The sequence below is a fragment of the Channa argus genome, chromosome 13 (genome assembly GCF_033026475.1).
Source record: "Channa argus isolate prfri chromosome 13, Channa argus male v1.0, whole genome shotgun sequence".
NCBI classification, from domain to species: Eukaryota; Metazoa; Chordata; class Actinopteri; order Anabantiformes; family Channidae; genus Channa; species Channa argus.
In genome coordinates this window covers 13861222-13887358 of record NC_090209.1, presented here as the reverse complement: position 1 = coordinate 13887358, position 26137 = coordinate 13861222, and the positions used below count along the sequence as shown (strand labels likewise).

General features: G+C 39.8%; 1 protein-coding gene across 4 annotated transcripts in view; it reads left to right on the top strand.

Annotated features, from left to right (window-relative positions):
* The window catches only part of znf385a (zinc finger protein 385A), a 58017-nt gene that overhangs the window by 29508 nt on the left and 2372 nt on the right, over positions 1-26137 (top strand). For 3 of the 4 annotated variants that reach the window (XM_067526802.1, XM_067526803.1, XM_067526805.1), the window contains 5 exons: positions 3142-3293; positions 9245-9355; positions 15978-16152; positions 21857-22213; positions 25126-25310. In XM_067526802.1, the coding sequence (XP_067382903.1) occupies positions 3142-3293; positions 9245-9355; positions 15978-16152; positions 21857-22213; positions 25126-25310 (980 nt within the window). Of the gene's footprint in view, positions 1-3141; positions 3294-6378; positions 6769-9244; positions 9356-15977; positions 16153-21856; positions 22214-25125; positions 25311-26137 lie in introns of those variants that run through there. The other variant, XM_067526804.1, reaches the window with a different exon arrangement.

Here is a 26137-nt window from a genome sequence, read left to right as displayed (position 1 = left end):
AATATCCTTAAGCTGAGGGATCAAAAGAAAAAGCTCACAAAGACAGAACCATAAAAAGACACACACACAGATTTGCAGCACCAGGCTGTTTCAGAGCTCTGATTATGGCCTCTGCAAGTCTGGTAGGATTCCAGGCATATCACGGGGTTTAACAGCATCCAAATCATTGTCCAAGTCCTCTCAGCTATTCTAGACTGGCCTGTCTGTCACACTGTCTCACACAGACAGTCACACAGGCTCCAAGCGCCAATATGGAAATTAAAGGGTGGGAATATACAGTAGCCATACACACAGGGAAGCAACTCTTTTCAACATGCAGTAACTAACTTGAGTTTTAATTATCTTATAGTGATTTTGGTTGTTGATTGTTAGTGGAATGTCTCCAGATTTAAGATCTAATTATCTATTAGTATAAACTGCCCGTCACAATTTCTTAAAGCTAAAGTGCTTGTTTTGTTAAACCACCAGTCTAGTATCTAAAAAAATAATTAATTGCTAATGTTAAAGAGAGAAATGGTACAATTCATCATCATGGTATCAGCTGTGTATTAGGAACGGCATTGATGCAGTGTGGTGTGGTTTAATGATTCTGTCTTTGTTATGTTGTTGTTAATCAATCGGTTTTTGTTAATCAAATTACTTATTCGTCATTAGCTTGGCTCTAGTGTAAGATTGGTAAAGAGTATAGCCCAATGGGTACACACACACACACACACACACACACACAGACAATTGGACAAACATTTGCACAGGTCACACACACTCCTACATCATGCAGTGATTTGTTTGATATACACTGTGCAAAGGTCCCCAAAGAGGGATTTAAATTATCAGGGTAATTATACACTAGAAAAATAAAGCTGACCCACTCTGAGTTCTACACACTGACAATCACACACATTCCCTTTGGGACAGACTGTCTTTGATTCAAGGACAACTGCTCCTCTCACTCCTATCTGGTCCTCAGCTCCATTCAGTTTTTCAGATTTGAGCTCCTCCCATTCCTGCAAAGCTATGTTCTGTACCCTGGTCAGCCAGTCTCTCAGTTTGTCAGTCTGCCAGAGCCTTGCCACCTACTGCCAGCAACAGCCTCCATGTTCAAATGCAGACTCACTGGGGAGCTGCAAACATTACTACTGGGCAACTTCAGCTAACTGTGACACTACTTCCAAGCACAAAACAGACACAAACACGCACACACACCAGACATAAATCCATGTATCAACGTGTAGTATAGGTTCATGATAAATACAGTCAAGAATCAGTTTGTTAGTCATGTTGACAGTGACACAGCCCCAGAGGAGGAGCTGTCTTCATCAGTCATTGAGGCAGAGGTGAAGGAGTGTGCAGCTATAGGACCTCCCATCCTCTAGGATTTAGGAGGAGCTCAGCTTCAAAGACCGACTGAGGGGAACTACAGTAGATGTACTTTTCTGATACATTTTCTGATATATTAGTTAGTGTGCATACTAAAAAAATGTGTGAGACATTCTAATTTGAAATGACATGCCAAAACTCATCAGTCCCTGCAACAAAATCAAAAAATAAACACATCTGGCATGATGATTGAGAGTAGAGAGTGCTGAGTTATCCCGTGGAGATGAAACAGACTCCAAGCTACAAACTTCACGCTGATGGTGTAAGAATTGATGCATGTGTGAGCATGAGCCTTCATACATGTATGCAAAGGTATATGTGTGGCTTGTTACTTACTGTACATGTCTAACTAGGGGTGATGATGCAGTTCTCTCCACCTTGAGGGCCACAGATGCAAAGCATAATAAGGCAGCTGGGCTTCAGCTGAGACAGCACTTTCACTTACTCTGACAAAGTCACTGTCTCTCTGTCTCTACTGTATCTCCCCCACTCTATAATCCAAACTTTCGAGACTGCATCTCATGCTGTTACACCATATTCCTCCATGAAGCGGTCATATTATTTTGTCTGATCACATTCAGTTGACATAAAGCTTGATGAAAATGCAGAGGTGTCAAATAATGCGGAAATTACCATGTGAAAGTGTGGAGGCAGTTAGAAACGAATTGCAGCAGGAAGCAGCGCAAGAGACAGCAAATAACATAGCGAAAGAGTAGCTTAGAGCAATCCCAAAAAGGAGAGCGGCAGAGCTTTAAGTCTCGGGGGAATTTGAAAGCCACAGAAATCTAGTTGGGGATATTAAGAAGCTTAATATAAGAGCTTGCTGAGGCTGAGTTTTGCTGTGTGGGCCCCATCACTATCATCCTTGACAGAGGTTAAAGACGAGGCGAGGGGGGATAAGAAGGAGAGGAAGAGAAGGCAGATGGGAGCAATGATGAGAATAGGGAGCTGTGTATCATTATGACAGGCTTGCATGCTTTTAGAGGCGAATTAAAAATTAGCATAGTGCACAGGTGAGCAGTACCCTTGTGCTGCTCTGCAAAAGTGACTGTGGGTTTTAGCACCTATGAATATTTAGTCAAACAGCATGTTGGATACAGTCAAAGCCAGAGAGTGTGTGTCAGGCGTGAGTAGAGGAATCAGAGTCTATTATTCATTCATTCTATAATTAGACACAACCAAGTGATCCAACTCTGGTGCATGAGTCACATGCAACACATGCTGAGATGAAACTCATTATCTTCAAGCTGCAGATGTCTCCCAAGAGAGGAGAGAAGAGAAGAGACTGGCAGTCAGGTGGATAAGAGGAATCCCCACAGCCTCTGTGGCATTCTTTTCTTCTCTGTGGTATCCCTGCTTCATTTGATGTGAATGTTTTAGTCTCATGCAAAGTCTACAAAGCCCACAAAACCCTCAGTGTCACACCATTTGCAGCTGCACTTTGAAGCTTTAGTCTTGTCACCTTGTCAGTCAGTAAACCAGAAAGTTTGTCCACAGCAATCACTGGAGAATTTGAAATGGCCCAAATGCTGCTTTTCTGCACATTGCATGTTCCAGTGGGGTTCCACATAGCTATGCGCTGTCCATAAAGAAATAATTGCCTCTGCTCTGCAATTATTGCTCCAGTAATACCTTCCTGGAAACAACAGGTTTTTTCCTTTTATTCTCTAAGATATTTAACCTATAAACAGTTTTAATTTAATGTGTTTGAACATTATTAAAAGGCCTGTATGTTTATTTATCTCTGCCTTTTTTTTTGCGTAGGAGGAATAAACCGGGCCGGGGCAGCGGTGCCGACGTTCTTGCGGACCCCAACAGTTATCCAGCCCCACCTGGACATGAAGCCCTTTCTGCAGTTCCCCATGGAGACCCCACCTCCTCCACACAGCATGAGCCTTTTCCATAACTTCAACACGGTGAGAGTTGATGTAGACACAAAGACACACCCAACACGTTGGCGTCTCTTAATTCCACTACCTTACTGCAAAGAGAGACTTCACACATCAATTTGTCATAGCAGTTTCTGTGGTGTGTATTTACCTTTATGATGCATTCATAACATATATGGGTAACATAAACATTTTAATGATTTAGTACACTTTAAAATGAGTGTGTTCAAAGCTATTTGTCGTTGATTACACCCACACCAAAAATTCATGCTATATAGATTCTCTATAAGGCCTCTGTAAAAGATAAGCAGGATGTTCACACATGTACACACACTCCTTATACACACTCCAAGACATAACAAATAAAGAGCAGCTCTAGTCAAGTCAAGTCAATTCAAGTCAAGTGGCTTTTATTGTCATTTCTACTATACACAGTGGTACACAGTACACAGTAGAAACGAGATAACGTTCCTCCAAGAACCAAGGTGCTACAAACAACACAAGCTATAGTAAAGTGCATCGAGTGCAACCAAGTGCAAACAGTGCAGACGAAAAAACAGATGGACAGTGTAGACAGACAACACAAGTAACACAGGACAGGACACAAGACCCAAGACAGTGCCGACCAGTAAACCTACTGTATACTATTTTACAGTACAGTACAGTACAGTTAAGTGTGCTAGGGGTGTTAAAAAAAAAAATAAAAAAAAAAAAGAGCAGCATGTAAACGGTATAGTGCATTTAAATGTCCAGCATGTAAAAAAAAAGTGCAATTGCATTGGAATGTGCAAAAAAAAACAAACAAAAAAAAAAAACTATGGCTCTATGGCTATTATACCTGTATACTCCTAACACCACAGTTTTTTTGATGTCATATTTATTTTAGAGGGAACTTCTTGTCTCCCCATGCCCTAACTAACATCATTGAATTTAGACTGTAGAGATATTTAGCATTTCACCCACTCAGCATAATATGCTGACTGCTCCTCCAGGCTCTATTAAGGAGTGTAAACACATCTCTGCAATATGTAAAATCAGTGCAGTTTACTCCTGAATTACATTAGCAATGAGTTATTCTCTACATGTGTCAGCTGGGTATATTGGGGCGACATAATAATCTACTGTCTCTAATTGAGTTATCTGGCTTTGACCACATCTTGTACTACAGGGATAGTAACAGGAAACCAGACAATATTAAACACATTTTTAAAAATACAGTCATTTTAAAAGCCCACCACAGGCTTAAGTTGAGGCATTCTGACTGATGTAACAACTGCAGTGCACCCAACAGGATTAATAGTGATACTTAAATTATGCAAGCACTCAGCTTCCACTCTTGCATCTGTTAGCATAGTCCTGAAATCATTCTTGCTTGCCCTCTTTTCATTCTGTCTTGCTTCCTCTGCACCATTCTCTGAATCTCTCCATCTCTCATTCTGTAACTTCCCTCTGCTCAACATCTTCTTCCTCAGAACATTAACTACACCTGAAGGTCCACAGGGATGCTAAATCTTAATAGCTGTTGCAGTTAAGGACTGTCAGCAAGTCCTGGCTGGTGTTTTACAGCTTAGTGGCCAGAAGATGGGGCTATAGTAGAGGCCTGGAAGACAATCTGACCTAACAGCTCTAGATACTGGCACCAGTATATTGACAGGACTTGCATGCTTCTACTGCATTGCATTAACAATGCTGGAGAATGGCTGAAACATTCAGACATCAGAGTACAGTTGGTACTTGAGGTGTAAAAATGCAAAATTAAACAATTCCAATGCAGTTTCAACTAACGAAGATTCTTGATATATTCCTCTGGAAGAAATCATGAACATTAGCTTTTCTATGTTTAATTTGTTTAGTGTTGTGGCGTTTAGAAACTTTATACAAGAATAGCATTCTGCTTATCTTTTCTCTTTTATATATTGGTGTGAACAGTGGGTGAACTATAGGATTTTTCAACTTAAAGACATTTCTAGATGAGTGTTTATATGCACCAATACTGTAAAAAATACGGATTTATGCATCAATACTGCGAAAAATACGGATAAGCACAATATTTCATCGATAAAACTGCTTTATAAGAGCCATATCCCTGAGAAATGTCCCTGTGCTAAGCCGACAGCTCATTATTCTACCATTCTCTCTTAATAAGTGATCTTTGCTGAGTTTGTACAGTCTTAATGAGACTCTACTTCACACTGATGGTTATTAGCTCCATAGCAGAGGAATGGCCATGGCCTCCTAAAGCCATGTACAGCTTTAATGGTCCTCTAATGTGATTTGTCTTCTACCTGTCTGTCTCACCCAATGTGCCTGTAGACAGTGACGAGGCTGAATTATTTATCTGCGGCAGCTGTTCCTGAGACATATGCATGCTCACACACTGCTTAGCTGAGCTGCCTGCTGTAGTGTGGACTTACTCAGGATGCAAAGTCAGGAATTTCTGATGAAGTTGTCTAATGATGCAAAGCCCCATGCACATGTTGAATCTCACCTGCTGTCCATCTTCCTTTTATTTCTTTTTTCACTCTCCCTCTAAATGACCACACTCTCCAGCAGTGCAGATCAGCAGTTTTTTTCCCCCTAATGTTCTTAGACCTATTGATTGACATTCAGTTATACCTGTTGCTTCTACAAATGGCTTTGGATGGATGCTAATCATCAAAAAATGGTAATGATTTAGGGCATGTTTTGTTCAGTTCCTCATGGGACTTAATTAGCTCGCTGGTCAAAATGAATCAATACTCTATTGTACATTTCATAACACTGAGAAAATGTGATCAAAAACTGAAGTCTGGAGCACACTGATATATTTGCTGCTTTTATGGGTGCAAACAGTCTGGAGTACCAGATAGACACACTTGTTCATTCATCAGAGTAAAACTGAACAAAGGCATGAGCAAGAGCTCCAGTGGATGATGATGACATCTGATAGATGGTGTGAACTTTGGGGGAAGAGTTGAGCAGAAGGAGAGTTAGACACACAATCCTGGCTGCATCTGGACAGATCAAGTATGCATGACAAGGAGAAGAGAGAGCGAGAGAGAGAGAGAGAGAGAGAGAGAGAGAAGGGGAGGGGAAAACTGGGAAGCAAAGACAGGGAACGCACTAAAGGGACGTGTGAGGCAGAGAGACAAAGCAGCCGAGAGGAGAGGAGGTAAAGGCTGAACAATAGGGAGGGGCACTTGTTAGGTGATGTCTGAATAAAAAGAAAGCGTGTGAGGGAGATATTTGATAAAATCATAAAGGTAGAGGTGCTTCATCTTAAATGAAGCAGAGAGGGTGCCAAAAAAACAATGCATCACTAGGCACAAGCCCTACTTGTTAGTTAGTTACTTAGTTTGTACTCACCATTGACAACCAAGCAGAAGCCTGGATGAGTGAGGAAGGTGCAACACACAATTTCAGTCTCAGAAATGCTGAGACCCAAACACACAACTCGGCCAGCAGCGCATACACAGGAGGACCAATGCAGCTCCAAGTTTCTACAGACACAGATGAGAAGAGGGTGAGTACTCTGATACTTGGAGCTTTTTGTTTATCACCCAACTGTGTCTTTTTTTTTATTTGGGCACAACTCAAATGTACTGTAGAACTTGTGCTTCAAAGGCTGTTTTTATCTGGCACAGTGCAGGCTACACTGTGACTGCCAGAGTGGTCCCACTGAGAGTCACAGAGTAGTGCATTCCTTGTTACTGGAATTCAACCTTTCCAAACATTTTGTAGGAGGGAAATGATCAAACACAGTGAGGTTGCAAAGAGAGACAAAAAAAGCGAGATTCAAAGAGAGAAAGACAAGAAGAGAAAAAGGCAAGGAAAAGAGCAAAACTTGTTAGTAAGTTTAGGTGCATGCTGTCCAGTACAAAGAGATGCTTGGTTGCAATTCAAACTGTTTCTTCACAGAATGGGCTCTGTGGTAACAAAGGCATTATGTTGTTGGGTTTAAAGGCCCAGTGGAGCTGCTGACATGACCGCTGAGTGATCATAAAGCCAGTGTTATGTGTGGTTTATGTACATCTGCCAGTCCTCTCACCGCTTCAAAACAGCTCCATACAACTATTAATCCAGCAAATACAGCATTATTATGCTATGTGATTGCTAATTCTGTCAAAATTGGTCAAAGAGACTGAGTAAGTTTTGGAAAATCATTCTTTAGTTACACCACAGTGCTCTGCTCTTATTTCATAAGGACATGTTTTGAGAGCAGCTGTCCAAAAATTCTTGTTGGCAGCTGCACTGTGTTTTCAACAGCTGAATCAAGTAGATGGATCATAGTTGACCCACACCCAGCTGCCCCACACCCAAAGCAGTGGACTGCCTGCCTGGGGAGAAGCCTGTGATTCACATGTACAGTTTACTCCACCACGCCTGTTCAGCCTCTTGTTAAACTTTCCTCAGCAATGGTGATGATAGGTCACATCATAGAGCTGAGGTAACATTTGGCAGGACTTGGAATGGATTTGATCTAAATCCCGAGGTAATTGCTGATATAAATCTGTGTTTTATTGTAGTCGCTGTGTAAAAGTAGTCATTTTGTTGGTTTAAACTGCTCAGTGCACAGGCACTACTGAGCTATTCTTGTAGTTGTTCAGACAGTTATTGTCCACAATTCTCATTGCTCAATATGTGTCCTCCCTGAATTCACAGCAGCAGAAGAGCTTACTTTAGGCTGTTTCCAGGGAGAGAAATAGAAGGAGTCATGGAACGTGGAGTTTGTTAAAGAGAACCAAATGAGATAAGAATGTGCGATGTGAGGATGTCCGGCCTGAGCCTCTCTCTCTTTCTGGGTTCTTTCCATGATTTCCCTCCCTTTTCTTTCTGTCTGTCTCAATTCATCTTCCTCTCCCACTCCTTCACTCATTCACTCCTCCAGATGGTGTGTTTGTGTACTGTCCTGTCACCCAACTAATGTCTCAGGCCTCTTATCCATTTTCCCTTCACTGTTTACACTGTTTCTTTGTAGTTGCTAAGTAACAAGCAACATACAGAAATTCACATTGTCTGAGCTGGACTTGTGAGAATATTCATTTCAGCCGATCTTTTCTTTCTGTCACTCCCCAGGCCAGAGTCTTGATCCATTTGTATATTTAATGAGACTATGGCTCTGGGCGTGAGGTAGCTTAAGGGAAAGCTTGGGCATTAACCAAATTAAATGTAGTGATGAGCCAAATTGAGTCATTTACAGTCTTTTACGCTCACCAAACCAACACGCTTGCATAAGGCTTGGAGGACTCTCTGGAACATTCCCTCACTGCCTTATGAATTCAAAAGACACATCATCTTATCCATTTTTTTAAGGCCAGTTGTGTTTTCATTTCTTTTGTATATCCGTACAGTGCCACATCATCATATAATTGCTTTGTACTTTATCTACCAAACATTTTCCTATGGTGGAAATCTGCACTTGCCTCCTGCCTCCATCTGACTCCAGACTAATGCTAAGGTTAATCAGCAATGATCAGTAGATAAATTCAGCTTCAAGCACAGATAAATAATTTGTACAGAGCCCCATTTCACCAGTACAGGCAGAGTCTTTTGTGTCTGGGACAGCATTTAGGTGGAAGGCTTAGCCACTGACATGTGCTTAAGTGTGTCCTTTAAATTTATACAAGGCGCTTAGCACCACGGAGATGATGGATGTCCCAGCTGAAACAATTTGCACAGGGTCAGTATGAAGCTACAGCCTGGTCAGGCAGTGAAGCCTGAACTTGGATAGGACACAACAGGTGTCTCAGACATACAGTAAACACTGAATAGATACTGTCAACACTTTTGTCACTACACTCACCCACCCATACCGCTAGGTTTAGTCTCTTGCACAGAAAAACACTGATGGCCTCTCTGCTCCACACTGGCCTGTAGAAAGGTACAGCACAGCCACCCAATCATTATTGTGGACTGTCCTATTAGCTAGTAAAGCTTTGGATTATAGCTCATAGATTTCTTGTCTCTTCCCTGTCTTCTGCCCTGTTTTTTTCTATCAGATGGACCCGGTGCAGAAGGCTGTGATCAACCACACCTTTGGGGTTCCTCTGGTCAAGACCAAGCGGCCAGTCATCTCATGTAACGTCTGCCAGATTCGCTTCAACTCAGAGGTAAAAAAAAAACCAAAAAACAGAAAATCAACCCTGGTATTTCTCTGCCTCCATCTCTCACAATGTCTATGTTTAGTACCCGACATTAAATGTGCTGCATTCCTCTCTGTATATACTGTACATACATCTTTCACCATTTTCCTTAGGAGTACATTGGAGAGTTGACTTTTGCTCACTTCAGAGAGGGTCTTAACACAGACAATCTGGTACATTTGTTTGGGCTGTGTTTTGTCAGTTGTGACCCCACTGGAATTTAATTTGTTTGAAGACAGCGTAGAGTGAGTGGAAGCAATAATCAGAACGACACAAAGCAACAGAAGCAATACCATAGGAGAGAGATATGATTTTTTTCTGCATCTTTTTGTTTCTCAATGATGCTTGATTGAATTCTTGAACATGTGAAAAGTTGCTTTAACATTAGCATGTCATGAAGTAAAAATCTTTTTAGGATTAACTGCAACAAGCTGTTTTTTCATAGTTTTGTTAAATTTTGTCAATTAATTTTAACAGCAGTTTCATCTGTTTGTCCATATGTTGTAGTTTATATCTAAACTCATAATGGCAATTTAATGGCACATTATGCCCATGAGCAACTGGCATACATGGCTGATGACAAATTAATGAAAGCAAAAATTACATTGAAGTATTTTATGTGTAGTGATGCCAACTCTCCAGTGTTTATGATAGACACATGACAACATTATTGCCAAATGTTGTGTGTTTAGTGTATAATTTGGCTGTGATATTCCATATTCAGTGGTGGAGACATCAGTGCCAGGGCGTACCTTCTTCCACAATACACAACATTAAGGAGTGGACGGCTGCTATATATATTACTCAGGTCTACAATCATGGTTTCCATGTGGTCAGCAAGCTGCAGGGCCGTAATCTTGAGCCTCCTCTTTTCAGAGTTGTCTGGAGCGTATCTTCACAGGCACAGGAAGGAGATGTTTACACAGTGAAATACTTTGAAACCCACAGCTAGCCATAAAATGGTGGCTTCTCTAGTAAAGACGTGTCCTGTTGGACAAAGATAGGATATACAAGATACAAACGTATAATGTATCAGTAAAGAATTTAAAGCATACGACATTTAAATATTTAAATTTTAATTAAATTATTAAACTATTGTTTTATTGATGAATGTTAAATTTACTAGACAAGGAGCCACAGAAAAAAAGCCCTTTAATTCTTAGTCAAGCTGCAATAGAAGAGCAGAGTTAGGATGCATACTGTAAATGGTTTAAAGTAAACAAATTAAAAACATAGTTTCATGAACATTTCTAAAATCTTGTTTTTTTTTTGTGCATAAGAGTGGAATGAAGGAACCTTGGCTTACGCCTTATCATGGCCTGGGTCCTGACAGGTTTAGAATATACACATACACAAACATACTTGTGAATCCTCAAAATTATATATCAAAGATATAGACCTGCATCACCTCTTTGCTGTCATTGTCACTTTAAGTGCAAATGTACATTAAAAAAACACCACATTGCAGTATATCAGCAGTTTAACTCTCAGAAGAATATGTGTTAGTTTGTGCTGTGCTACTAATATCGGCTGAGAAAAAAAATGTCCTCTGTATTGCCACAGAGTGACTCTCTGCCCACACTCTTCGCTTTTATATAATGTCAAGTCAGAATGAGCTTTTCATGGACAAAAATAATACAGCAAGAAACACTTTGAAAATTCCTGTGCTGCATTTCCAGCTGCATTTATTTAGTTCAGGTTCTTTCCTTGATGTTGACATAACTCCGTCTTTATCTTCAGGTAGAATGGGTGGCTTAGGTCAAAACCAGCAATAGCGGCTTTCACTGTGATGTTATGATCAATGTATTTGTCTTCAAAGGATCCTGTTCCGTCTTCCACCTCACACCTTGTGCTCCCCTTATTTCACGCATCTTTTTGGCATTAATCATTTGTCCCATTTAATCTACTATGCCTCTTTTTTTCTGACTCTCTCCTAGCAATCCTCTCTCTCGCTTTCTCTCTCTCTCTCTGCATTATTTACAGCATGGAAATACCTAAAATTGCCTGCCAGTACTTATTATAAGATGCATTCGTCAAGGGCATGGATTAGTGTCTGGCTCTGACAGCCCCAGTGCATCTTGGGAAATTTGGAGAGAAAAGAGAGGAAAAGTAAAGGGGGAGGAGGAGGAAGGAATGGGAAAGGGGTTTGTGTCCCAGCATCCCTGCATTGTGGGGTGTTGTGCAGTGCTAAATGGTGGTTTATGCAGAATAACCTTGGTGGCGTGCTGCATTAGTGACATCACAGTCTCTGTCGTGCTGCACTGACCAACGTCATAGCTGCTGCAGCAGAAACAAGCTGATATTCATCTCTTATGTGGTTCCTCTTCCTCTTCTCCTTCATTGCACTCCCCTTCTTTCTCACCCCTCACTCTTTTTCTTCATTGTTTATTGGCTCTCTCTTTTGTTTTTTTCTCACTTTTAACTTCCTCCCCTTTCTTTCTTTCTTTCTGTCTCATATGGGGCTGCAGCTGTAGCTTTGCTGTAAAATCACTCAGCCTTCCCCTCAGAATGCTGGAAAGCACTTGTTCAGTTTGAACCCACGGCATAATGAAACACAGCTTTATAGGCTGTTGTAGTGCAGTTTTTTTCAGCCATTTATGTCATTACAGGGCTATATGGTATGATGATGTATATTGTGTGAGAATTAAAAGTTATCTATCATGTTATATTATCTATCATTTGTATCGTTGCATTGCAAATCATGCTCTTTTCGGCCATATCCAGTAGCTTTATTCAACATGGTGTGGAAGGAGGTAGAGTAGCAAAAAAAAAAAACACATGGATGAGACATAGAATGGGAGGAAGTGTACCTGACAGGAAGCCAAAAAACATATTTAACTAAATTGTGCCAAACATCCATTCTGAGGAGAAGTTACACAGGTAATACTTGTTTCTGAAGATGTAGAGCAAATGTTCATTTGATTTTGTAGTAACTAACACTAGTTATGGCAACACAGCTACAGCTGCTAAGCGGCTATCAGCAGCTCCCAACTCTTAAAGTGGAATGTTACTTTACATGCTGCATAAGTTCACATTATGTCTACACACAACTAAATTTTCATACAACAACTTTGACCATTGCAAGTGTTTATATTGCATAATATGCACTGTATTGAAGACTGGATCTTCAAGTGCTTTCAAAAATCTATATGAATTACAACCGATATATAAAAAATCTTTATCTTTACTTAGAGAAAAACAGTGGCGAACCCTGCACCTCTGTGCTCCACCTGCATGCTTACATCAGACTGACGCCATTACCACCTACAAAAGGATCATGCTAAGCAATATGGAGAACATTTTTGGGACAAAAGCCACAAAAGTATGGTGTACAGTTTGTGACATGGTTAACTGAAAATTTACACCTTAATTATAAACAGCAAAATTATCAAATGAGAACAAGTACATTTTGTTTTAGTATATAATTCAAATTATATTAAGCAATTGTCCTTCCCCAGTGATTTTTTCAATGAATTTACAGAAAATTTGCTCTGCTGGCATATATATCATTATCAGAATATGCAATTATATAATGATTACACAGCCCTAGTCTGTACATCACATTCCTTGTCTTTTAGTTCCTTGGCTAGAGTCCATTTCTACTTCATCTGCACTTTGTCCCCTTTGTCTTCTTTCCTTGCAGGGCCTCACACTAAAACTGAGCTGCTTGTCAGTTTTTCCCCTTAGCAGAAGACCTTAACAAAGCTGCTTTTTCATTCACCACCATATACCACCACCATAAGTGCCCACATTCCCTCATTCATCTTAGAGATCATTCCTCTCTCAGCAATCTGCAACCCAGCCCTCCTTACATACACAGCTCTCTCCACCTTAATCTGCAGGCTTTGCCTGAGCAGATCGTTAAGACTCTTTTGATGCCTTACACTTACACCCCAGTTCGTGATTCACAAGAAATATGACCGTCTAAATCATTGGAACCACTGCTGTATGACATGGAGGATACATATAGCATAAACATATACTGGGCTTAACTCTTGCCTCCATTGCCAAGCCAGTGTGTCCCTACTCCTGTCGTCATGTCCAAAGTTTCAGGGAAATTCTCCAATCCTTTCAGCACCTATGACTGCTGTCAACTGCTCATGACCTTGTCTCTTCCTTGGAACTAACTGTAATCCAGCCACTTAATATTCTTCATTGCTGGCCCTGTAACACACACACTATTTGGCTGACAAGGCACATTGCTTGGTATATCTGCCCAGGATACTTGTGGTAATACCAGGGAGCTATCTGTCTCGAAGAGCCCATATGTGCAAGAGACACATAAAGAGGACACAGGTTAACAGAAGGCTAACAGGGTTATATGAATATGTGAGTGTGTGTGTTTGTATGTGTTTGTGCACGTGTGTGTGTGCATGTCTGTTTGTTTGTTTCACAGTCACTCTACTTTGAAGTTTGACCACTGGCGGCAGCTCAGTATAGCAAGCCTGCATCTCATCCACAATGTTGTTCCAACTCACATATCTTTCTGCAGACACAAAGTGTATGTGTTTGTGTCACTGCACACTCCCCTGTTGTTCTGGTATTGTCCTGATGAATGACTTGCCTCTTGTTGTTTACTTTCTCAACAAACACATTAGCTTTTAGATAGCCTTTCATCAGGAGATTAACCACACTAGCTTCTGTGATGGATCTCTGAAGCATTTTCCTATTTTTGGAATACAGGGGGATTTTCAGTCTGTGAAAACATCCAGACTCAAGGTGGAGCAGTAGTATGACATACTACATACTGTGTCTTTGCTAACTGGTAGATTTGAGCACTTTACAGGCAAATAGGTTTGGGACTGTGCAAGGGCCTGACCCCTTCCAGCCAGCAGTTGATTGCCATCACAATGCTTATGTTGCAAAACCACTTGTGAAAATAACTACTGTAATAATGTGATGTAGTTAAGAGGGTGATGTCACTGTAGGGATTATGGGCCCTCCAGGCAGATAGCGTGGCATTAGTGGCAAAATATCACAGTGATTGGCTCTGGTACCAATATTTTTCTTTGGTCCTCCACTCGGCCACAAATACAACCACCACAGCCAAATTTTTAATTTCACCAGCCATGAAACATCCAAAATAGCTTTAGCTAGCCAACACTAACAAATCTGCACAAAGATAGCTTGCGAAGTATGTTGATACGCACAGTACAGTCATTAAGAAACATGCAGCGCACTGGACCTACATAGTATGAATGAATGGATATTGGCACCTGATCACACAATAAGTTGCATTTATACACAAACTAATTATTGTCATAGAAGGCACTGCAGCCAATTGTTAGCAGAGATGCAGATTACAGTGGGTACACATTTTCCAAAATATGACATGTAACAATTACAGTGCTGCAGATTTAAATACATGACCTCACTCTATAATAAAATGGAAATTTGTACTCACCCATTAGAAGTTCATCCTACTGGCTGCTGCACACAGCAAACATTGCTCAGGTGCAGATTCCTATCTTTGTTGTTTTTCATTAATATTTTAACAGTGCTAACGTAAGCATTCAACAAATAATGCTACAAACAATTCTTTCAATTTACCAGCATCCCTTTCTCTTTTTCCTTCCTTTAAACATAATTTATTCGACTAACTATTTGCGGAAGAAAACTTGCTTCTTGATAAAAGGTTGAACTGTCAAAAAAGAAATCAACCTCAGGAGGTCCAAACAAATTGTGGTCCAAACCCTGCCCTTGGTTTCCAGTCCACATAAGAGACACTGTGTCCAGCGGTACATCGTCAAGGCCAAATTAAATGCTGTTTGATGTAAACTTGCTCCTTTTAACTATAGCTTCTTGCTAGATGTATGAAGTGTATTTGATGCTACAAGAAAGTTAACAATACGAATAGAATGCAGCTACTGTGGTAGTTGATGGTTTGTTTAAAGACTGCATGGGATATTCTAAAGGGCCCACCTCCAATAATAGTAGGCCTAACAGGATAAATAAACATCTACCTACATGGGCCCTTGATGGCTTCTTTAATAGTAGCATCTTTAATAGTTAAGCCAGTGTGTGTTGTAGTGACGAAAGCTAGAACCGTCTACAGTAAAGGCATGGTGCATGTAGAGGTTTATATTTCATTTGCCGTAGGCTATGTGTGTGTCTAAATGTTTGCTGACAGGTATGACAATTGTAGATAAAATGATCCAAAAATAAACATATATAATGTTAGTCTCATATACGCTATGATAATCTTTATGTGAAATCCTGACATGGACATGAAGGTAATCTGGGACAAATGTGAGCAGGTGTCACACTGTAACAAGGCAACACAATTTCCCTATGGGATCAGTAAAGTTGTTTGAATCTTGACTCTTGAATTGAATGACTCCCACACAGCATTACTGAATAATTTTCTTCCTTTTTTGTAATCTATCTATCCACTGTATATATGCCTGCTGTCTGAGACTCCAATCCCTAGAGTATATTAAATAACACACTATCCTAATGACACAGATGCATGTGTGTGTAGGTGTCAAAGTGAATTGTAATCCAGCCTGTAATCCTTTATTCAACCATTGTCATTGTGTCATTGGTGTTCACGTACAGTATAAACATATTTTTCTATGTTCTTCTACAGAGCCAGGCAGAAGCACATTACAAAGGAAACCGCCATGCCAGAAGAGTCAAAGGCATTGAGACCTCTAAGAGTCGTCCACAGGAGGGGGACAAGCCTAATACTGTGCCCCCCACCTCCTCCCCGTCTGCGCCTGGAGCCCCTGGCAATGCTCCAGACAGTGAGCCCAGCAAAGCAGGTGAGAGAGCCCAAAATACTCAAGGAAATAGAAAGAGATAAAAGGCAGTCTAAGTTTTTGTTGTTGAAATAACTCTTTCAGTCCATACAGAATGTTCAGAGGCTTAACGTTTTACTGGAAAAGTAAACTGAAAATATTCAAGCATACACATCTAATCACAACACTGTTACTATTCATTTTCCTTCTAGTAAGCATTTCAGTGTGGTCTGATTTGGCTTTACTTTAACAACAACACTGTTCCACAAACTTCAGAGAGTGTTTGCATTGATATGCACAGTAGTTTATTATTAAAAATGAAAATTCCACAAACTATTGGTAGCAGAAAAAAAGGTTTTGCTGTACAGTACATGTATGGAGTTCAGCTGCTTGCTTCTTTTTTGAAGTGATTCCTGAATCACCAAAAATAGCTGAAATGTTTTTAAAATGTGAATAATGAGGAAGTTATTTTAAAAATGGTCCCTCTGTGGCCAAGGACACAATAACCAACATTAACACATTTTATTGAACCTTTCCAGTCAGTGTAAGTGCATGTTGATGACAACATTTAATGATCAAATGCCTGAAGGAAAGCAGATTTATAGGAAAATACAATTTTCCAATAGAATTGAGAAGTTGAGAGCCACAACTGAAATGTAACAACTGAACATACATTATGTGATACTTAGTATGCATTCAGTCAACCTGCGCAAGGTCTATAAAAAGAGACACACAAATATTCATGCTCAGACTCACACACCCAGGGGAGAAATTAGAGTGACATACTAAAGAGTTTCAGGTTAATTCGCTCAGATGTATTTCAAGTTATTTTAAAGTTGTAATGAATGCTGTGTATGGTTCCCAAAAAAATAGATACATGTAACCTATCATCATTGTTTTGAATCACAGGCTTTACTTCAAATTCAGGACAATGATAATGCCAGGGAACTTAATTTAATTGAGTAGCACAGAGATGAGTAGATTATTCAACACCAACACCCGACATCAGGCCTTTCTCTCTCTGAGTGATGTGATAAAAGTAGCAGCATCCTTACTGTACCTCAGGCAGTACCCTATTAGTCCAGTCTAACCACAGCTATACTTTGTTCAGCTAAACAACTTAAAACTGATTGAGTGTCCTTCCATTTAGACTATGAGCAGGCATAGAACATTTCAACATGACAGTTTCTCGACATTGTTCCAAGGTAACCCACTCCGGTGTGAATATGTTTGTGTTATTTTCACACTCCTAAGTGAGTTATTGGGATGTAGATTCAACAACATTCACCTTGAGTCAAAATAGACCAAGTTGCCTGGGTGCAGCGTGGTGGTAATGAGTGCTAAGACTGTTTAAGAAAAATAAAGATGACACCATTGTAGAAGAGTCTGATGGACCAGAATTTAAGCCAGCATCTGAAAGACAGCAGCTGATCTGACTTTAATGAGAAGTAATTAACTTTTGGTAAATTAAAATATTAGATCTTGAGGATACAGGGCACGATCAAGGCATTGCAAGCTCTTTCTTTAGCATTATGTCTTTAGCTTAGTCTTACTTTGTCTCACACTGCTTTGCTCATCTTCCTATTTCGAGCTATATTTCAGACACTGGGTGCTGTGTGCCCGTGCCGTTCTCCACCCAGAATTTTCCATTCCCTCAGTGTCACCACTCTGTCCTTGGATCAAACACATGGTAATGAATAGACCAGCCATGTTCTGGTGACATTTACAAAGGTTTCTGTAGCCGACTCTTGGCCAGACATTTTACACCTTATTGACAGAATGACACAGTCAAAGGAAGAGATGAGACCTGGGGTCCAGAAAAAGACAAAATATGGCAACATGCCAGAGAAAACGTGTCAGCTTTGTATTATCTTTTTTTTCTTTTTCCAATCCATAAAGAAAACTTCTTTTTGTCTCGCCTAACCCAGTGTAGTAAGAGACCTGTCCTTTTTCATTCACTCTCTCTCATGGGGGCTCTGAGATCAGCTCCAGGCCATTTGTAAGACTTCCTGGGGTGAAGTCCAAGAGCATAAAGAGCCAAAACAAGCCTGCCATGATTGAGATCTGAAAGTAGCAACATGTGAAAGAATGTCTTTTTCCATCCAAGCTTCTTTCTCGTGACCCCGCAACCTTGGCTCTTCCTGGTCCTGCTTGCTAGTGAGTGTGCATGTGTATGCATGTCCTCAGTGTGATCCTGTCCCACTGCCCTATGATAGGGGGCTAGATAGATCTCTCTGATGAAGCAACATCTGGGGGAAGGATGCTGTGGTTTTGGCTGTCAAGCCTACCGTGGGTCACTCACTTGAGGAAGTTGCTTTGAAACTGACAAAGATACATGCAAAATGCACGTACATGCATATCGGCATTTATGTGCCCATATGAGCGCACAAAAAATGAGTTCAGGCCTGTGCAAGCACATAGTTGAAAGGATGAAAACATTTGACATAGTGTAAAACTTTTACAGAGCCAAATTTGTTGTTGGTGTTCAGTGTTTTTGGTTTTTTGCTTGTAAGCTTGTTTGGGTTTTTTTGTTTTGTTGATATTACTTTATTACTTTACGTAATATCACAGTCATCTGAGAAATTTAGGATACAGTCGTACTGCAATCCAAGATTTTTTTTTTATACTGCATAATTTGTCATTAGTTTATAAACAGAAAACACTGAGGCCTTACTGAGGGCAAACAATGTGAAAGATCTGTTATATTGATGCTTTTTTAACCTTACAGCTATCAAAGCCCTCAAAGAGATTGTGGCCAATGTGGTCCAAAAAGAGGAGAGCCTTGGCTTTGGGGGATTTGGCTTGATGAGCTGAGGGTTTGGCTGGGCCTGCAAGCAATGGCGAGGCACCTGTTTACTTGGAGAGTAACTTTGTTTATCCCTCTGTTCTTCTCCTCCTCTTCATCCCATGGCTGTGTGACACTCCCACTCTAATGAAGGGCTCTGTTAAAACCACCCGGATATTATAGCGCTCTTTAGTCCACACAAACACTTGCAGACACGCACAGACCCAAGGCCACTTAAATAGATGACTTTCATGTGAGGGCTTGGGTTGCATGGCTATGAGATGCCTGAATATCGAGTTACACAGAGCTGATATGCTATTCATGCTTTGTTTGTAATGGCTGTTTGCATCTTAATGGTTATGGAATTCGCATTAAGGTTTCCCCTTTGTATTTGGCTATCTGATATTATCTACATAGAATAATCAACACAAGGGTCTGATAAACATATTTTGCAACTGTGTACATGTGAGGCTCTGAGTTCGGCTGTGGACTAGACTGTGAAAAGGCACCAAACTGCATTATGAATGAGGCTTGGCTCTCGTAAGACTAGCATTGGGTTTCGAAGTTTGTTAATCATTAAGAATGTGCAGTGGGAGGTGGGGATGAGGGGTTACTTAGGCAGAGTCATCCTGCCTAAGTAACCTTAACCCTTGATCACACACATGCACACACAACACTAAAACAGGCCTGTCTACAAAGTGTCTTACCCACATTTAGACAATGCCACAGTCCTGTGGTAAACCTTCTGGTATTGTGTTGTGTGGGTTGTCTGCTTTCTAAGCCTTTCGGGTATTTTTTTACATTTCTAAATAGCTATCACAGGAATAAAACAAAACTCTTGCATCCAACAATGTAAGCTACTTTGGTCTGAGTATGAAGTGATCTTAATTAAAATCTTTGGTTTTATCAGCAGCCCTCTCCTCTCCCCAAACACTGTTTGGTATACATAGTTTTAATTTCCTGAAGTGGATTAAGGCAATACAGACAGACCAGGCTATAGTGCTTAGTTAAGCATCTGGACTGAGTTATCCACCTCTGCTGACCTCTCTCAGTAAATGATGACTTTTTTCTGTTTGGCTATGAGGCCAGCAGGGAGGAAGGTCAGGTAGATGCCCTATCAATGTTTAATGTTAAATGTCTGAAGAATCAAATAACTAAATACAGCAATGGGAAAATACAGCAATTAGTCTCCACTTTGTTGCAACCCAGAGAGAATAGTAAATTTAAAATGCATTGTTCATGCTTTCTTTTGAGTCTGTAAATTAAAGAAACACTTTGCTGCTCAGTGTGATTTGTTGCTGTGAGAGAGAGTGAATTGGCTATGATCACCCTGTGAGTTTAGCCCCAAGCTGAGGTGAAATCTTGACTGGATGTGATGGTTTGGTATATGGCAGACCTCCAGACCATCATGGATCATGAAATACCTCATTACTATTTGGCCAACCACCTCTGTTCCTACCCACTTAATTTTAACTCAAACCACATGTTATGAATACTGTGGATTTTGGGTTATAACAAAATCATGTGTATGCATCTGTGTGTGGGCAAACTTCAACAACAACACTATTAGTCTCCTTTCCTGCAATTGGAGGACCGAACCTGCTCTGAACTAACAAACCTCTCCAATGTGCTCATACTTTCACACACCACTTTAATCTAGGTCTGCTTTATGGAGTCCTCAATGCTACATAGAGTCAGAGTCAAAGTAATGTTTTCTTTTACAGGAACATCTGTTGACATCTGATAAATGCTATGTGCGGCCAGCAGCTCTTCAGCTGGAAACTTTCATTATGGAAAAAGAGGGAATTTTGATCTTGGAAAGCAGTGGAATGGAAAGCACAATGACATCTTCATCAGGAATGATGCAATAGATTAGCCAAAGAAAATGTGAAAAAGTTACGTAATACCTAAAATATCATATAGTCACATAAAATTTACAGGGTGGAACAAAAACATAAATAAATCATGGAGGTGTGATTCGACAAGATTACAAAGCATATAAGAAATGTTTTTTCTTCATAAGAATACTCAATATTATCTCTTTAATACTATAATCCAGTGAGGATTTTCTATTCCCTGCCTTTGGTGCAACGTCCTGTGGACTATTGACAGAGCAGTCCTGAATACTCCACACAAATTTGGAGGTCTTTTTTCAGTCAACACCCACTGCTTAGTGAATGCCAAAAGGCATTACATATGGGACTGACTGCACATGTATGTAAAAAGACATTCTCTGAGGAAAAAGAAAAGGCAGTCATCTTGAACACGTGCAACAAAAAGAAATTAAAGGGAAAAAGCTGAAAGCAAGCAAGAAGGAAAAGTGAGCGGAGAGTCAGAGGACAGCTCATTTAATAATATTTTTTTGGATTTTGCCCATTGCCCTGTAAAATCAAGTGTCATTTTGCTTACATCTAAACCGAAGGCAACAGGTGTGTGAGAAAGAACACATGCACACGCTGAAGTATCTGTTTACTATTTCTCCCTTTGAAAACCTTTTAACAAGATGAGACCACATCAGTAAAACTTTGGTCTAGAAAACTTTAAAAAGCCCACTTAATTACACATGGGCCTGCCTTTACACACATGTTATATACGTTATTCATCCTCTGATCTACTTTACGTATAACCTAAATGAAAAAGAACTTTGTGATGAATTGTGGCCTATACAGTAGGAAATAAAAAATGACTTCCGTCTGCAAGCTTTTATTGGTTTGTCTGCTCTATAAAGCAGGCTGTGTCTTCCAAATCCAACTGGGAGTGGTTAGTGGTGTGGTGGGATGTAGCAGAGAGTTGTTTTCTGTGGGATTTATTTCACCACAGAGTCAAAAAGCAATGAGGTCAATAGTAAAACATTTTATTGCTCAAGTTATGAACTTTTTTTACTCTAAAATCAGTTCTTTGAAGTCCATATTGATTTCTTTGTTTCTCTCTTTGTTTTTGTAGATGAAACGCGGCCACTGTCACAATTAAATGGGCCCCTGCTGACCCCAGGGTCCCTTCCAGCTCTTACCAGCTCACCTACCCCACCTATGGATGCTCCCTTGCCATCAATTTGCCCCCTCCTTTCCAACACCACTCCTTCCTTGATCCCCCCTTCCTCCTCCCCAGGCTGCGGCAGTGGCAGTGGCAACTCAGAACAGCCTGGATCTGGACTTTTGGTTTCAGGAGCCACTGGCACCTCAGCCTCCAGTAGTCCATCAAACCCAGAGACAGAGGAAGACAAGGCCAAGAAGCTGCTGTACTGCTCGCTGTGTAAGGTGGCGGTCAATTCCTTGTCACAGCTGGAGGCCCATAACAAAGGTGGGTTAACCTGTGAGCTCTGATACACTGAAACTAGTATAGTGCATCTGGAATTTCCATAAATTAGCTGGTAATCAGACCATGTGGGATCAACTACAGTATGACGTGTTTCTCTTTGGTTGTTGTTTTGAGTTTCTGGAGTTTCAGTATGATTGGATTCTTGTCTGTTTATTCAGACCACACTGTTGTTGTTGTTATTGCTGGAAATGTCTCACATCCTGTGTGTCAGAGGAATTCTGCAGAGAGAGAGAGAGCGAGAGAGAGAGAGTGAGAGAGAGAGACGCATGTATGACCCATTCAGACTTAATAAATATATTTTTTTATAGTTTATTGCCACTTTTAATTACAATTGCAACTTCAGAAGTATTTAAGGGATTATTTTTTATTTTTAATGAGCTAGACAATATTATGTGTTTAACAGTAAATCCGTTTTTATGAACTGCGTGGAGGTCTTATGTATAAGGTATGAAATAATCAAATTTACACTTTATCTTATATCTTTACTTATATCTCACAGTTCCACATACACAACTATACATCCTGTATAGTATAAACAAAACCTTAATGTACTCATCACAAGTGCTCCTGCCTGAGTTCATGAATTTAATTAAAGAAATGCTCCCAGCAGGTGTTTCAGGCCGAGTGCGATAAAGCAGAGGGCACTAGGAGGAACACTGATCAGCAGATAACTGATCTGTTTGACACTGAAATGTCTGGCTTCAGTAACCCAGACCTGCTCTTATGGTTTCAGGAGCTCTGTCAAAGTGTCTCACTTGTGTGTGCGGCTGCTCTCTCATACAGTACAGCACACACATACTGCTATCACACGACCACACTTTCACACGGCTCAGAATACCCCGAGATTCCTGCTGCCCCCAATGCTGCTTTATGCCGTAACAACGTAATTATGCCTGTGACCTTGTTCCCTCTGAGGTCAGTTTGTATCTTCTAGATCTCCACATTTCCTCTGGGGAGTCATATTCTCCAACACATGCTTCTACTCTCCATAAAGAAATTTTTTCAAAGACACAGTGACGGGATGACTCCACATCTGTGTAACTATCCCCATTGACTTGAATGTTGTTAGGCCTTGTCGGCTTCTCTACTTGGATAAAGTATTAGTCAATAAAAGTACAATCACAGCGACATTATGATTACATTAACTTTACATTGACTTCTAGTATTCATGCTTTGTTGTGTTCTGATGGTTTGTTTGTCATTCTAACAACTAGACAAAAAAAAAATTTGTGTTTCATCTGCCTACCACAACATTTACTTTGTATACATATTTCGTATACATATAATTATAATAAGAGTTCACACATAGTATATTACAGCGTCTAAACACTATTTTGGGTCACAGCCTGCTGTCAGATAGTTGGCTCCAGAGTTTAACCCCTGGATGACTATGTGTTAAAATATTTTAAACTTTATAAAGGAAATGATCTGGAAGCCATCACCCTCACTCGTTCTCAAATCAAAACTGTGCATGTTTAAAAATAAAAGCATATGTTGTGCAGACAGACAGACACAAACTGTGTGCGTGACACTGAATCAAGAGCAGGAAAAATAAAATAAAATAGAAGAATTCTTATTATGTGTTTGTAATGTTCTTCTTACATTTAATCAATGGTTTATTGTAATCCCATTACCTATTTTTGTGTTTCTGCTGTGCCTTGTTTGCATGTGGTTTGGTTTACATGACGAGCCAAAGTTACAAAGACAAAAATCCACCGGGCCGTCAGACCAAAATAGAACAAAGGCAAGAACATACACCCTGAGAGCACATTTCTGGCTACGAGCAAGATTTGTCATGCCAGCCCCTTTTCTCCCCAGTGGAACCCATATTCTCCATGTTCCCCACCAGCGACCCCACTACAACAAATTCTTTCTCTGCTGTTACTCTTTTCAAAGAGATTTTCAAGAGTGACTCATATTCAAAGAAACATATTAAACCTTTGCACAGTTTAGAATCTAAATTTGTTTAAACAAGCAGATTCAATCAGAAATTAATTCATAGCAAAGTGCGACTCTTGGGAAGTCCTTAGTTGACATGTAATTGTGTTATTACTTGATCTCGTCTATGTACAAGATGCACAGCTGTTCTTTTTTTTTTTTATTAATCCCCTGGTGTTACACAATTGTCTGTAATGTAACATTGTGTTTTGATTGCTCAGCATTATTATTCAGAAACATGACCAAGTACACAAATTAGATTGTAGTTAATTTTACTTGTTCCGACTTTGACAAAGCACTGAGCTACAGCTTTTGAGAGCTTGTAACATACTCACAATTTTGTTAAAATGCCATTTCATCACATAAATATTTAGTGATACGATAAACAGAAAATGTAGTCTGACAAAATCCAGATAAGACAAAATCTGCTTCTCATAATACCCACTCTTAAATTCTTAGTCTGACATGTACAGTCAGTATTATTTATTTATGTATTTTACTGATCCAATGAATATCATTGACAATGTCAATGATATTGAAACATGTTGAGGATGAAAATCAATACCTTATTATAACATTTATATTACAAGGGGCTTTGAGTTCATTTTCCACATGAGCAGTCATGTAGCTGTCTGACTGCCGCCCTCTAGTGGTACAGTTTTATCACTTCAATGTTATATAACGTTGGTCTGGTATTGCAGAATCAAGCCAGTCAGGCTTTTTTTGTCATTCACACTCAGTTTGTCTCTGTCACTGTTTTTTCATCAGTGCTTTGAGATGCACAGTCCAGAATCATTTTATGTCAAACACTTAGAAGCAGCATAACCTTTATTATATAAATATCCCTCTGCTCTGTATTACTTGGTTTTATTCTTTGCGCTTCAAAATATGTGATTTCATCTTGGTTAACAAAATTGTTCACCTCTATTTTTGCTTGTTTATGTATCTGGTGGCAGGTACCAAACACAAAACTATCCTGGAGGCACGGAGTGGTTTGGGTCCTATCAAGGCTTATCCTCGACTGGGGCCCAAGCCTAGTGGAGAGCAGGGAGGGGGACCAGTGGACCCCAATACTCAGGAACGAACCTTCCACTGTGAGATCTGCAATGTGCGGGTCAACTCTGAACTGCAACTCAAACAGGTAGAAGCAAATAATTTTTTTTATGAATATGTATTTTTATTTTTATTTTTTTATATTTGATTTGGAACTGGCTCATTGGAAATAAATCTTAAGATGACTTTTCTTTCTTCCATGTGTAACTCTCATTTCTCTAAAATTAGGAAGGAATTACTCTTTTCATAACAACACAATAAATTCCAGAGTGCATAGCCATCTTCACTTTATTTCAATTTTGTTATGTTGCAGCCAGATACTACAATTGTTCAAATTCTTATTTTTTCATTAATCTACACTCAATACCAAATGAGAAAGTGAAAACAGAATTTGAAGAATGTCTGTAAATTTATTAAAAAGGAAAAACTGAATATTACACTGGCTTAATTTTCAGAGGCTTTGCAACAATACTTGAAATTCAGCTCCTCCCATTTTTCTTGATCGTTGTTGAGGAGTCCACCTGTGGTAAATTAAATTGTTAGTACATGATTTGGAAAAGCTGACAATGCATACTGTATCAGAACATAAGCCACAAGGTCAAAGGTACTGCCTGCAGAGCTCACAGACAGGATTATTGCAAGGCACAGCTCTTGGGAAGGCAAGCTAGACATATTCTGTTTTCACTTTGTCATTGTGGGGTACTGACCAATCAGCATGCAGACAATGATCTGCTGTGGCGACTGAACTCATGGGATAAGCCAAAAGGACAAACAAAGAAATTAAAAAAATTGTGGGGTAGTGAATTTAAACTATATGTATGTGTGTTAAATATATATATATATATATATATATATAGTTACATTTTGATAAAATGTAATATGTAATATATATATATATATATATATATATATATA